Below are 14,921 nucleotides of genomic sequence, written 5' to 3'. Positions count from 1 at the left end.
GCTCCAGCTGGGCACCAAGGAGAAAGGATCCAAATCTCAGGCCCAAGAGCACAAACAGAAGAGAGAAAAACAAGAAGGATGGGACTAGATAATCTAAAGCTGTAACTGGACAATGAACTGCAAGATGCAAATGGAGCAGAACTGATCCCAGTGACAGACCCCGTGCCTGGCTGCGCATTTTGGGACCATTTTGGTTCATCTTGGGTTCATTTTGGGACCATTTTGGTTCATCTTGGGTTCATTTTGGGACCATTTTGGTTCATCTTGGGTTCATTTTGGGACCATTTTGGTTCATCTTGGGTTCATTTTGGGGCCATTTTGGTTCATCTTGGGTTCATTTTGGGACCATTTTGGTTCATCTTGGGTTCATTTTGGGACCATTTTGGTTCATCTTGGGTTCATTTTGGGACCATTTTGGTTCATCTTGGGTTCATTTTGGGGCCATTTTGGTTCATCTTGGGTTCATTTTGGGGCCATTTTGGTTCATCCTGGGTGCAGCCCTGGCTGGGCTCTTGTGCTGCCCAGGGTGGATCCATGCAGGAGATGCTTTGAATCAATCCCTGCTTTATTCTTTAGCTCTGTGCAGCCTCTGCTCCAGCTCAGCCTTCCCAAGGCATCACCCAGAGCAGCTGGGGCTGCCCCTGGATCCCTGGCAGTGCCCAGGGCCAGGCTGGACACTGGGGTTGGGACAGTGGCAGTGTCCCTGCCACGGAGCTGGGTGAGCTGTGATGTTGTTTTCCACCCAAAGCATTCCCTGGTCACCACAGTGGTGCCCAGTGGGGCTGGGGTTGGAGCTGCCCTGGTTCCACTGCTGCCAGGACTGGGGTTGGCAGCAGAGATGGCACAGAGAGCTCTCTGGGGTGCTCTGGCTGCTCAGCCCTGGAGCTGCTGCTGTTCCTGTCGCCGTGTTCAGCACAGTCCCCAGGCTGCAGCTTCCTCAGAGAGGGGAGGGGCAGAGCAGAGTGCTCCCTGCTGTCCCTGCTCTGCCCTGCTGGCCCTGTGGTGGTGCCACAGGGACCTGTCCCCATGCCATTCCTGGCTGGAAGGCCCGGCCAGGCTGCTGTGGTGCTTTGTGCGTGGGGAGGGAGGTGGGAGCTGGAGTGGGCTGAGGCTGGAGGGATTTGGGGTTGGTTTTTTGGGGGAAGTCCCCGTGGGTGACCTGAGGAAAGGGTTTTCTCCTGCTGCAGCACACTGCAGTGCTGAGGGGCTGGGGCTGTGGGGGAGATGGGCACTTGTTTGGACACAAAGCACTGAGGTGACCCTTTTGTGAGGGGCAGTGCTGCAGCTGTGTGCTTGAGAATGCCAGGATGGTTGGGGTTGGAAGAGACACTAAACCTCACCCAGTGCCACCCCTGCCATGGCAGGGACACCTCCCACTGTCCCAGGGTGTCCCAGTGTCCAGCCTGGCCCTGGGCACTGCCAGGGATCCAGGGGCAGCCCCAGCTGCTCTGGGTGATGCCTTGGGAAGGCTGAGCTGGAGCAGAGGCTGCACAGAGCTAAAGAATAAAGCAGGGATTGATTCAAAGCATCTCCTGCATGGATCCACCCTGGGCAGCACAAGAGCCCAGCCAGGGCTGCACCCAGGATGAACCAAAATGGCCCCAAAATGAACCCAGGATGAACCAAAATGGCCCCAAAATGAACCCAAGATGAACCAAAATGGTCCCAAAATGAACCCAAGATGAACCAAAATGGCCCCAAAATGCCAGACCAAAATGGTCCCAAAATGAACCCAGGATGAACCAAAATGGTCCCAAAATGAACCCAGGATGAACCAAAATGGCCCCAAAATGAACCCAGGATGAACCAAAATGGTCCCAAAATGCGCGAGCAGGCGCGGGGTCTGTCACTGGGATCAGTTCTGCTCCATTTGCATCTTGCAGTTCATTGTCCCATTCCAGCTTTAGCCCCGGCAGTCCCATCCTGCTTGTTTTCTCTCTTCAGCCCATGCTGTTTGTGCTCTTGGGCCTGAGATTTGGATCCTTTCTCCTTGGTGCCCAGCTGGAGCAGGAATTGTTTTGTCTCCCTGCTCTGTGCACAGAGCTCACCATCCCCTGATGTGAAACCCAGACCCACCCACTAAAGCAGCACAGGATGTGAAAAATAGAAAAGCCAAACCTGAGGCATCATGGGCACCCTGTGCCAGGGCCTGCCCACCCTGACAGCCAGCACCCCAATATCCCAAGATCCCACCCAGCCCTGCCCTCTGGCAGTGGGAGCCATTCCCTGGCTCCTGTCCCTCCATCCCTTGTCCCCAGTCCCTCTGCAGCTCTCCTGGAGCCCCTTCAGGCCCTGCCAGGGGCTCTGAGCTCTCCCTGGATCCTTCTCCTCTCCAGGTGAGCACCCCCAGCTCTCCCAGCCTGGCTCCAGGGCTCCTCTGGGCTCTCTGCAGCAGCTCCAGGTCCTTGTGCTGTTGGAATGCCCAGGGCAGGTGGGCTCTCACCTGGGCACAGGGGCACAATCCCCCTGCCCTGGGGGTGTGGGAGGCAGCAGGACAAACATTCCAGGCAAGACTAAAGCCAGTCCTAGCCCCGAGTCACCCTCCCTGCCAGCACTGGGTGCCCAGGCAGCAGTGCCAGCTCTCTGATGACCCTGGGCTGCCAGAGCAGGGCCCTGGGCTTGGGCACAGCCTTGGCATCCCCCTGGCTGTGCACACACAGCCTGGCACAGCTCTGGGTGCAGGACCCTGAGCCTGGCACAGCTCTGGCTGCAGGATCCTGATCCTGAGCCTGGCACAGCTCTGGCTGCAGGACCCTGAGCCTGGCACAGCTCTGGCTGCAGGACCCTGAGCCTGGCACAGCTCTGGCTGCAGGACCCTGAGCCTGGCACAGCTCTGGCTGCAGGACCCTGAGCCTGGCACAGCTCTGGCTGCAGGACCCTGATCCTGGCACAGCTCTGGGTGCAGGATCACAGCCTGGCACAGCTCTGGGTGCAGGATCACAGCCTGGCACAGCTCTGGGTGCAGGATCACAACCTGATCCTGGCACAGCTCTGGGTGCAGGACCCTGAGCCTGAGCCTGGCACAGCTCTGGCTGCAGGACCCTGAGCCTGGCACAGCTCTGGCTGCAGGATCACAACCTGAACCTGGCACATCCCCAGCCCTGGCACAGCCTGAACACAATCTGTGTGCTGCCCACCCTCTGAACTCCCAGCAGCAGCTTTTCCCCCTCCTGCAGGTGGGTTTGGAGCTGCAGAGACCCCAGCCCTGTCCCAGCAGCTTTTCCCCCTCCTGCAGGGGGTTTGGGCCCAGGGACCCCAGCCCTCTCCCAGCAGCTTTTCCCCCTCCTGCAGGGGGGTTTGGAGCTGCAGAGACCCCAGCCCTGTCCCAGCAGCTTTTCCCCCTCCTGCAGGGGGGTTTGGAGCTGCAGGGACCCCAGCCCTGTCCCAGCAGCTTTTCCCCCTCCTGCAGGGGGGTTTGGAGCTGCAGAGACCCCAGCCCTGTCCCAGCAGCTTTTCCCCCTCCTGCAGGGGGGTTTGGAGCTGCAGAGACCCCAGCCCTGTCCCAGCAGGGGCAGCAGCTGCTCCCAGCTCAGTGCAGCTGCAGAGCAAGGCAGGAAATGAGAGCAAGCTGTTTATCAACAGTGACTTCCTGCCCTCCTGGGGACCTTCCCTCACCTCCCGCTGCCCCACTGAGCAGCCCCAGAGCTCTGCAAAGCAGTTCCATGGAATTCCCTCCTTCCACTGCCATGTCCCACCTCGGAGCTGCTCCAATGCATTCAGTTAATTCAAGAATAAATCACCTCAGTGTACTCCAGAGCTGGAGGAGACCTAACCCCAAACTCCTGGCCTGGAGGACTAAAGTGGAACAAGAACAGATCAGCACCAGAAGTTAGTTAAAAAAAAAACAAGGTTTTTGCTGGTTTAGCTGCCTCAGCCACCTGTGAGCAGCAGGGCAGAGGTGAGAGAGCAGGGGAGGAGGCACAGGGGAACAGAAAATGCAGCTGGGATGACCTGAGGCTGCTCTGCAGGGGGCTGGGGAGTTCCCCGGGACAAGCTTGCCTGGAGAGCCAGGTCTGTGAGGAGCAGCTGAGGGAGCTGGGAAGGGGCTCAGCCTGGAGCAAAGGAGGCTCAGGGGGGACCCTGTGGCTCTGCACAAGTCCCTGCCAGGAGGGGACAGCCAGGGGGGGTCGGGCTCTGCTCCCAGGGAACAGGGACAGGCCAAGGGGAAATGGCCTCAGGCTGGGCCAGGGCAGGCTCAGGGTGGACACCAGGAGGAATTTCTGCATGGAAAGGGTGCTCAGGCCTTGGCAGGGGCTGCCCAGGGAGGTTTGCAGTGCCCATCCCTGCAGGTGTCACCTGGATGTGGCACTGAGTGCCCTGGGCTGGGGACAAGGTGGGCATTGGGCACAGCTGGCACTGGGAAGGTTTTTCCAAGCTGGATGATCTGATCCTGGGACAAGCAGAGCCCCAGGCCCAGCCCCTGCAGCCCAGGGACTCTTGGGGTCACCCCAGAGCTCAGTGAAGGAACCTCCACACAGAGGGGACACCTGGAGACATTCCTGAGCTCGGGGACAGTTTTATGTCACCTTCCAAAAGCAGAAGGACAAGGCACCTGAGAGCTCTTCCCTTCCCCAGCACAGCTGTACAACCTTCCCTCCAAGCCCAGCGCACAACAAGAACCCCAGCCAGGATTTCTGCCCCAAAACTCAGCCAAACCTCGGGGACACTGGAGCTGGAGTTTGACCAGAGTCCTCTGGCAGTGCTGCTGAGCACACAGCTTTGCCAGAGCTGGGCTTTTGGCAGGGATTGGCTCATCCTCTCCCCCTTTCTCCTGGCTCTGGGCAAGGTGCAGCCTGCAGGGGTGACAGGGCTCAGTGGAGAGTTCAGCCCTTAAGTGGATTCTGGAGGGGCTCAGTGGATGGACAGCAGTGCAGAGAGGCTGGAAAAGAGCTGATCCCACCTCAACCCTCCACTGGAGACCCTGCCACTGCTCTTCCAAAAGAAACTGTTAAAATTACACACAAAAACACATGGAGAGCAACTTCCTGCAAGCCAGCCAATTATTTCTTAAAAATCTCCACCTGCACCGCATCTCCTGAACACAGCAGCTACTCTGATGCCTTTCAAGCTGTAAACACGAGGTCCAAGTGAATTTATTTATTAAAATATCCCTTGCAAGTCTCAGCCGCAGGTTTCTATTTACATTTGCTCCCCAGCCAGCCTTTTCAAGTCTTGTTTGAACAGATCCCTCTTCCAGGAGGGTTCCCAGCGCCCCAGCTCCTCCCCCTCTCCGCGAGGGGGATTTATCCCGACCTGGGAAGGGCGAGCAGAGCTCTCAGAGCTCAGCGTTTCGCGCCTGTGGAGTTTCCTCTCTCATTCCCGTCCCATATTCCGAACTTCCCTTTTCTCCACCCTCCGTGCCCGGCCCTCACAGGGACGGCCAGCGACAGGACAGCGACAAACCCGGCCCCGCTGGGACACCGGGAGACAAAAATTCACTTTTTAGTATGTGCAGCTCTGCCTGACCTGGGGCAGCTCAGCACCTGAGCGTGTCCAGCTGCACGGAAAGCACCGCAAACACCGAAAAACCCCGCAAACACCGAAAAACGCCCTGTGCCTCTCACTTGCTGGCGGCTCTGACTTCCACCCTCGCTCGCCGCAGCAAATGCAAGCGGCAATCCCTCCCCACGCCGCTTCCTGGGGCAATCCCTGCCGGGAAGCACGGAGCAACCGGAGCCCGGGTCACGATAACCCCCCCGGCTCTGCAGGCGGCCGGGCGGGCCCCGCCGCCCCCCCGAGCCCCGGCGGGAGCGCCCCGACCCGCCCCGCGGCCTCCGACCCGCCCCGCGGCCCCCCGCGCACCGTCCGGGCGGCCTCTGCCCAGGTCCTGCCCTTCTTCTTGCGGCCCTTCTCCCTCATGTCGGACGCGGCGGGGCTCGGGGCGCTCGGGGGGTGTCCGGCGGGCGCGGGGGCGGCGGGGCGGGGGCGGCGGCCCCTTAAAGGCGAGCGGCGCCGAGAGCGGCGGCCCCAGCGCCCGCCGCCGCCGCCATGTTGGCTCTGGCTACGCACGGGCCGCGGTCATGTGACCCCGCCCGCCGGCCCCGCCCACGGCGCGGGGAAGGGGCGGGGCTTCTAGTGAAGCCACGCCCATCCTGCCCTCGCCCGGGCGCGTTCCCGCCTCTCGGAGGGACGAGCAAAGATGGCGGCGGCGCCTGAGGGGGAGCGAAGATGGCGGCGGGAGTGCCGCTCTGTTGTGCTGGTGATGTGTCCTCCCCTGGCTGCCACCGGCAACAGCTTCGGTCTCCCGCCGCCACCAAGTGCCACCGGCAGCCTCCGCTCCCTCCTCCGCGCTCGCAAGCAGTGCCCGCAGCCTGCGCTGGCGCCGTGGCTGAGGGAGAAAGATGGCGGCGGCTCCCTCAGAGCCTCAGCCGCGCCCTCAGCGCCCGGTGCCCACCAGCTCCGCAGTGACACCGATGGTGGCGCCTCAAGAGTCGGAAATAGCGAACAATTCGCCCAGGGAGTCCTGGAGAATGGGCAGGGGGTTGTGAAACGGAGTCTTGGCTGTGGTTGGAACAGCCTCAAGGAGGGAGCCTGAGCTCACTCAGACGGCCTTTGGCGAACAGTCGGGGTCTTCCTGTTGAGTGGTGTCTGTAAAAAACGCCAATCAGTTGTTTTTAAGATGTTAAAAGTTTAGCAGTAATAAAATGGTTATAAAAATAGTAATATAATTAGAGTAATAATAATGTGGACAATTTGGATTAGGACAATATGAGACAATACAAACAAAGAGTTACAGACAGTCCAGGTACCTTTTTCTGGGCAAAATAAACCCAAAAAAGGACCCACGTTAACAGAGGATTAACCCTTAAAAATAAAAACCTGTTGCATATTCATACACCTCATCCATGATGCATAAATTCCATTCAAACACAGGATTCTGCCTGGTCAGTGTCAGCTTCTTCCTCTGAATCCTAACTTCTTCCTCCAGGGCTGAGCAAGGCAGGAAGAAGTTCATTTCTTCTGATAAGGGAGCAATAAATTCACTTTCTCTGAAAGATTTAGGTGTCCTGTGGCTTCCAGCTCAGTGAGAGTTCCTCATTCCCCTCTTTAAAATAAGTATCTTACATAGCATAGTTTCCATTTTAACATTGTTATAACCTAAACCATGTTTAACACACTACTAAACTAATACAGCATAACTTTCTAACATAACACATATAATATTCATTTTAATATTTGCAAAAAGCCAATCATAAAATAGGCATTTTTCACAGTGTCTCTTGTCACCTGCCGTGTCTCCTGTCACCTGGCTGGAGCCACATGATGTAAATATTAGAGTGGATGTGGTTAACAAGCCCAGGGCAGCAGACAAGTCTTGCTTGGCACCAAACCTTTGGTAAATTTTGTTTAAAATGGAACGGGGGCGCCTCCCCAGAGCCCCCAAAGGAACCCAGGTGGGCACAGAAACGAGTGTTGCTAAATAAATGTGCATTAGGCAGGTGGCAGCCCTGCATTGCATGGCTGGTTTTATGAAAATGTGCACAAATGTTGCAATTTTTGCTCCTTGCTGTGCTGGCTTTGTGGAAACCTCCAGGTTGCAGCCGGTGCAACAATTCAGTGTCTCATTTCTAAAGCGTTTCTAAACTCTGTCCAGAGAGCTCCAAAATCAGCACTGTCCCCCCTGCCCTGTCCCCATTCCCCCTCACACCAGCCCTGCCTCAGTTTCCCCCATTCCCCATGTGAGAAACCCAGCTCACGATTTAAAATTTTTATAAAAGTTAATTAAGGGATAAAATCCAGCACTGGCTGCGTGGCTATTTGCCAAAAGCACAGTGTTAATTAAAAACCATGTTCTTTATATACTGTTAAAATACAGGGGGTAAATGCATATTCCTAAGAGTTTCTACATATTCCTAAGAGTTTCTACATATTCAAACATTCCTTTGAGTTTAGATGTCCTTCTTCTTGGTTTTAACCTTTAACTTGTCTTCATGCCACCTTGTAGATCAAACTAATATATTTTATTTCTTCTTGTGATTCCATCCCGTTGTATTTTCACTCCCTGATAAGGAGGATCAATGAATTTTTCTTTTCTCAGTGTTATCTTGTCTTTCAGATAAGACAGTCCCTGAATGTGGGAAATCCCCTAATTATGTCACACCATTTTCTGAGTTATTTGCATGAAAAAGACTTTAGCATAATAGAGACTGTGAAAGTTGAAATGCTGAGATATTATATATATATTATAATAATATATTATATATATTATATATATTATATATTTAATATTATATATTACATTACTATTTATAAAAGCTGTATGATGCACACATAAACTGACATTATACTGTATCAAAAGCAGAAATTTGGCAGCCACAGCTCCCAGACAAGCTGCAATTTCTACTTCAGCCATTGCACTTTTGGCCACACTGGGAGCTACAAAAATGATTAATTTGGAGAGGATTGAGGGATTTTTTTTTTTTTTTGTTGACATCATGGAATCACAGGCTGGTTTGGGTGGGAAGGACCTCAAAGCCCATCCAGTGCCACCCCTGCCATGGCAGGGACACTTTTCACTGCCCCAGGCTGCTCCCAGCACAGCTCAGAATCTCCTCCTGCTCCCTGACAGTTGTGTTATTAAAGTTGATATTTCATATCGAATAAATCAGATGTTTAATGTCCCATTGTTTCTGTGGTTCCAGGTTTCTCTGACTGATTCTGGCTGAGGGGATGAGTGGTGACACAGCCTGGAGCACACAAAGAGTGAAGGAGCAAGGAACACACCTGGAAAGCCACAATTCCAGACACAAGGTGCCAAAGGAGGTGCCTGTGACAGGTCAGTGCTGCGGGCATGAGCCATGCAGAAATAATGGACAATAAATCCAGCAGTGTGGAACAACAACAAATGACAGAGAATGAGAAAGGGGAAATTCCCTGAGCAATGACCCAGGGGTATCTGCTCCCTGCAAGGGGATTTATCTTCCCTTCAGTGGGGGTGGGTTTGTCTATTCCCAGTGTCAAGGATCTCCTCAAAAGTCATGGAATTGACTGTGATTAAGGATCTAATTAAGGATGGGGGGTTGCTGATTCCCATCAGGAAGGGAATCAGCAGATGGACACAGGAGATGTGTCTGCTCTCCCCTCAGCAGAGGTGTCAGGACTCCCCTCAGCGTGAGGGGTGGTGCTCTGGGGCGAGACACAGAAATCCCAATTCCTCCCCTCAAATACATCCTTCCAGCTGCTCTTCGGGATTCACCCCGGGGTTCTGCTGCTGCTGCACATGTGGTTCCATCTCTGTTTGAGATCGTGACTCAGTGCTCTGAGGGATGGGAGCAGTCAAACACTCAGGTGGTGGGGAAAGGCTCAGGGGAGGAGCACAGGGGGATGGGAGAAGGGTCTGGGAGGGAACATGAGGACTTGGAATCCCAGGGAAGGGAGGGAAGGAAGGAAGGAAGGAAGGAAGGAAGGAAGGAAGGAAGGAAGGAAGGAGCAACTGCCCCCAAAGGTGATCCCAGCAGCAGGGAGCTGCAAGGGCATGCAGTGGGAAGGACCTGCACTGACAGTGGGGTGGGTTCCACAATTCCATGTTCCTGTGAGACATTCCCAGAGCTGCTGACCCCAGCTGGAAGTGCAGCAGCCCCTGGAGCCCCAGGGGCAGGTCTGGCCTTTCCCTCCTGCCCAGAGCTGTCAGGGTAACAAACATCTCACAGCAACAAACAGTGAGATCACAAGGGGATGCAGCTGCACTTCCCTTTCCCCGTGTGATGCACTGAGCACCAGCTGGGGGTTCTGCAGCTGGAGGCTGGGCCATGCTGCTGCATGGCTCCTTCCTTGCAGCTGCATTCCAGGGCCTGTCTGCTGGAGCTGGGCTTTTCCTGTCCACCCCCAGCCTGCACAGAGAGAGGAGGGGCAGCTGCAAGGCCAGGCTCCTGGGTTTCCCAGGGGAACAGGAAATCATGGATGTCTTTTCCCAAAGTGTGCCCAATCCCTTGGGGCTGGGGTGGGCTGAGATCTCCAGAGCTCAGCCCAGCTCAGTTTATCACTCCTGGTCCAGCTCAGCCCAGCTCAGCCCAGCTCAGCCCATCACTCCTGGTCCGGCCCAGCTCAGCCCAGCTCAGCCCAGCTCAGCCCATCACTCCCAGCCCAGCTCAGCCCAGCTCAGCCCAGCTCAGCCCATCACTCCCAGCCCAGCTCCCTCTCCTGACAGCTCATAGCAGGGTCCCACGTGCTCTTCCCAGCAGAAAACATTCCAGTGGACACCAAACCAGAGGGGCTGTCAATAATTTCAGATATTGGGAGGAATTGTTCCCTGGCAGGGTGGGCAGGCCCTGGCACAGGGTGCCCACCCTGGATCCCTGGCAGTGTCCAAGGCCAGGCTGGACATTGGGGCTGGAGCACCTGGGACAGTGGCAGTGTCCCTGCCATGGCAGGGGTGGCACTGGAGGGGCTCTGAGTTCCTTTCCAATAACCATTCCATGGTTCTGTGCCATTCCATGTCTCTGTGATACCCACCCTGGAGGCCTCCATTCCATTTATTCCCCCAACCCTTCAAAGCTCTGCTGGAGCAATGAGAGCCCTTCACATGCAGTGCTGGGGCTGCTCCTGGCAGGGACACTGCTCTCCTGTCCCCACCCTTGTAAGTTTGCTCTTCCTTCAGCTACAGCTGCTCTGGGTGTTGCCTTGGGAATGCTGGCCTAGAACAGAGGCTGGGCAGAGTTACAGAATAAAGCAGGGATTTATTCAAAGCATCTCCTGCACGGATCCACCCTGGGCAGCACAAGAGCCCAGCCAGGGCTGCACCCAAGATGAACCAAAATGGCCCCAAAATGAACCCAAGATGAACCAAAATGGCCCCAAAATGCACAACCAGGCACGGGGTCTGTCACTGGGATCAGTTCTGCTCCATTTGCATCTTGCAGTTCATTGTGCAATTACAACTTTAACCCATGCAGTCCCATCCTGCTTGTTTTTCTCTCTTCTGTTTGTGCTCTTGGGCCTGAGATTTGGGTCATTTCTCCTTGGTGCCCAGCTGGAGCAGGAATTGTTTTGTCTCCCTGCTCTGTGCACAGAGCTCACCATCCCATAATATGAAATCCAGACCCACACACTAGAGCAGCACAGAATGTGAAAAATAGAAAAGCTAAAACCAGAGGTATCAATCAGATCTCCAGCACTGACTCTGCTGCTGTCATTTGGGAAAACATTCCCAATAAAATTCAACCTCAGTTTTCATCCGAGGTTCGGTCAGAATCCCAGAGCAGAGCACCGACTGTTCTTTTCATAGAGCCACAGAATCCTGGCATGGTTTGGGTGGGAGGGGACCTCAGAGCCCACCCAGTGCCACCCCTGCCATGGCAGGGACACTGCCACTGTGCCAGGTGCTCCCAGCCCCATCCAGCCTGGCCTTGGGCACTGCCAGGGATCCAGGGGCAGCCCCAGCTGTGACCAGATTCCCTTGCTGAAAGCCATTTAAGCCTGGAGGAAAAGTCACTGGGAAAAATGTAGGGACAGAAGTGAAGAGCCATGGGGGAGGAAAAGAGTGGAATTCTTGGCTGTTTGTGCAGCTGCAGTAGTACAGGGGGAAGCCCACAGGGTGTCATGAGAGCGTCAGGGAACAGCAAAAATCCCCAAAATAATCCCCAAACCCTCTCTGCACCAAAGGCTCCCCCCCAAAATAATCCCCAAACCCTCTCTGCACCAAAGGCTTCCCACACAGCTTCTCTCTTGGGAAGTGCCCACGGAACATTCCTGGTGGCTGTGGCTGCCCTCCTGCTTTGAAAACCACTCAGGAGTGAAAACATCTGGCCCTTTAGGAATTGTGTATAACCAGTAAATCCCAGAGCGCTTTGCAAAGATGATAATAAGCTTTAGCACTGCTTTAGCAGCAAGAATCATGGAATACCCTGAGCTGGAAGGGACCCAAAGGGACCATTCAGTGCAGCCCCTGTCCCTGCCCAGACCCCCAGTAATCCCACCCTGTCCATCCCTGGCAGTGCTGCCCAAAGGCTCCTGCAGCTCTGGCAGCCTCAGGGCCGTGCCCATTCCCTGGGCAGCCTGGGCAGTGCCAGCACCCTCTGGGGATGAACCTTTCACAATATCCAACCTAAACCAAGCTGCATCCAGGCTGGCCTTGGACACTTCCAGGCACAGCTTCTCTGGGCAACCTAAGGTATAAATTTTAAATTCATGGCAGGAAAAGTACTATGAATTGTGCTAAGAAAGAAACAAAAATTGTTGTAGTGAATTTATCCTGAATTTCCTAGATTTCAATGACAAGCTACAATTTTTTTCTGAACTGCCAGCAGATGGGACATAACCCTTCAAATCATATTCCTATAATGTGGTTGAACATTCCCATAAAACCTGTAGTGTTCTGTAGGACTGCAAAGGGAGGTTCCTCCAGGGAAACAAAGAGCTCTGGGATCTGAGGTGATGCCCCTCCCTGCTGCATGCAGGGAATGTCCCCAGCCCTGGAACCACAGCAGATGTTTGGGAGAAGCTGACGTGGCCCTGAGGAAGGAGCAAACACCACAAACCAACCCAGGCAGGGCTGCAGGCCCAGACCCCCCTGGGTATTCCCTGCCTTGCAAATTTTATGAACCTGGGCCATCAATATTCATTGCTGCAGGAGCCAAAGCCATCCAGGCTCCTCCAGGAGCCAGGAACCCCTCCTGGCCATTAGCCCAGCCCAGCAGCTGAGCCCCACGGAGAACCAGGCACTGCAGAATTTGCAGGGAAGAGGTGGTGGAACCCTGGATGCTGACAATTTGAAACTTCCTGTGCTGAAGGGTACAGACCCACAAGAAAATACTGTATTTGACCTGAGGCCTTGGAAAAGGTTTCCAAAATTTATTGATAGCACTGGGATTACAGGTGTGGAGTTGGTTAGAAGTGTGTGATATCACAGGGTAGAAAACTTAGAGTTTGGGGTTTATAATATAGTCATATATATGGGGCAAGATCAAGGTTTTAGGGTGGAGGCTGCTCCTTCTTCACCTTCTTCTTCCTTCTTCTGCATGGTTTTGGGTGGTATTTTGTAATTGGACAGAAAAGCCCACCCTGCAGACTTTGAGGGATCAGTTATTGGGTTAAAAGTGAAAATAATTTAGGTGTCATTCCTTAATTGGATAGTTTAGCCTTAAAAGACCTCGTAGGAAAAGATAGTTATCCATTTTGTAGCTTGTTAGTAGAATGCTGGAGAACTCACAACTTGTAATAGAGATAGGAAATAATAAACACCTGAGCTGAATGTGAAATTCCATCTCAAGAGCTTCAATCCCAGCCTTGACAGAGGCAGAAAAAAGAAGATGGGAACCAGCAGAGAGGATTGTTGGTGATTGGAGCATTTTACCTGCCTGAGCTCACCCTCTGTCCCCACGGGCTGTACAAACTTTGCCAAAGCTGGCATTTCAGAATGGCTTTGGCACCTCCACTTGTGTGGAAAATCCCTTTTTTTGGCTTTCCATGCCTGGTCTCTGGAGCCCTTTGGCTGCACAGATCTCCTGACTGTGGCCACGCTCTGATCAGGGACCTTGTGCTCACAGGCTGTCACTTCAAAGCACACGCCCAGGGGAAGCAGGGCTGGGAGGGATGTCCAGGGCTTGTCCCACCGCCCTGTGCCCTGCAGGGTCACTGATGGCCTTGGTGCCATCAGTCCCATCTGCCCTAAACACCTCCCCTGGAGCAGCACTGTGTCCTGCAGGGGGGACTCCTCCAGTGCCAGCCTTGGGGAGTTTGGTGTCCCAAATTCTCACTGAAATAATCCCTGCTGTGTTTCAGGACCAGGAGTTCTTGTCCTCTCTCCCCTTGGTAGCAGCAATGGGATAATCCCTTCCCCTTGCAGTGCATTTCTGGTATTGGCAGACCATCACCCCTGCTTTCCACAGTGTTCCCAAGTGGAAATCACCCTGTTTCTTTCACATTTTCACATCATTCCTGTTGATTTTTACAAAACCATCACAAATGTTCCCGTTCCTGGTTGGAAAGCCCAGCAGGAAAATCCTCAGGAGCACTGGGCTGAAGGAGAACAAATCCCCTCTGCCTCCCTATGACCTGTTTCTCTTGGAATAATCCCATTGTTAGCTCCACTTGGGCCTCTCCTCAGGGAGGGTGTCAGAGATTCACCAAAATCCCTCCTTCTGTCCCACATTGTGCCCCTCACACCTGCAGGGGCTCATATTCCAGCCGAGCATGGAGCTGGTGTGGTGGCATTTGGTGGCACTTGCTTTGGACCAGCCCATCTTGGTTGTTCCCTTCACGTGTTCCCCGGCCAGGATTTTCAGGTGGATTTTGTTGATCCATCCAGTCCTTTCAGGGGGTGCAGTTAAATTGAGCAGAGAACCCCTCAAGTTCCCCTTTCCCCATTTTAAAGATTCCTCATGTTTATCCTGTTCCTGTTTATCAAGTGTCCTGTTTGGACACTCAGCTTCTGTGAGATCTCAGACCCCTCACTGGCAGCTCTGAGGCCACTTCACCAAATTCCCTCTGCATGGGTTAAATCTGACCTGGCTGATTTGGGGACATCCAGTGCCTTGGAGGGACCTTTCATCTTTCCTTTTCTTACCTCAGTCCCTTTTCAGTGGCATTTATTGTGACTCACCTGATCAAAGTGACCTTTTCCACGAGAAACAGAACAAATCTCTGCGTGCCTGGAATCACAGACTCCTTTGGGTTGGAAAAGCCCTGCGAGACCACTGAGCCCAACCACACCCCCAGCACTGCCAAGGCCACCAGGGACCCTTGTCCCCAAGTGCCACATCCCCAGGGCTTTAAACTCCCTCTGCTGTGGACAACCTCAGAGCTGGGAATTAAACTGCCAGAGGGTAGGGATGGATGGGATCTTGGGAATTAGGAATTGTTCCCTGGCACAGGGTGCCCAGAGCAGCTGGGGCTGCCCCTGGATCCCTGGCAGTGCCCAAGGCCAGGCTGGGCATTGGGACACCCTGGGACAGTGGGAGGTGTCCCTGCCATGGCAGGGGTGG

The 14,921-nt window shown here is 54.4% G+C and overlaps 1 protein-coding gene across 2 annotated transcripts in view; it reads right to left on the bottom strand.

Moving 5' to 3' along the window:
* The window catches only part of ASXL2 (ASXL transcriptional regulator 2), a 69,946-nt gene extending 64,002 nt beyond the window's left edge, over positions 1 to 5,944 (bottom strand). Inside the window, exon 1 of one of the 2 annotated variants that reach the window (XM_030945243.1) lies at positions 5,803 to 5,944. In XM_030945243.1, the coding sequence (XP_030801103.1) occupies positions 5,803 to 5,859 (57 nt within the window). In that variant the 5' untranslated portion in view covers positions 5,860 to 5,944. The remainder of the gene's footprint in view (positions 1 to 5,802) is intronic. The other variant, XM_030945242.1, reaches the window with a different exon arrangement.
* Between the last annotated feature and the right edge of the window lie 8,977 nt (positions 5,945 to 14,921).

The sequence above is a fragment of the Camarhynchus parvulus genome, chromosome 3, assembly GCF_901933205.1.
Source record: "Camarhynchus parvulus chromosome 3, STF_HiC, whole genome shotgun sequence".
In the NCBI taxonomy this organism is placed as follows: Eukaryota; Metazoa; Chordata; class Aves; order Passeriformes; family Thraupidae; genus Camarhynchus; species Camarhynchus parvulus.
Note: the sequence above shows the minus strand (reverse complement) of the source record. Positions and strands in the feature narration are given on the sequence as shown.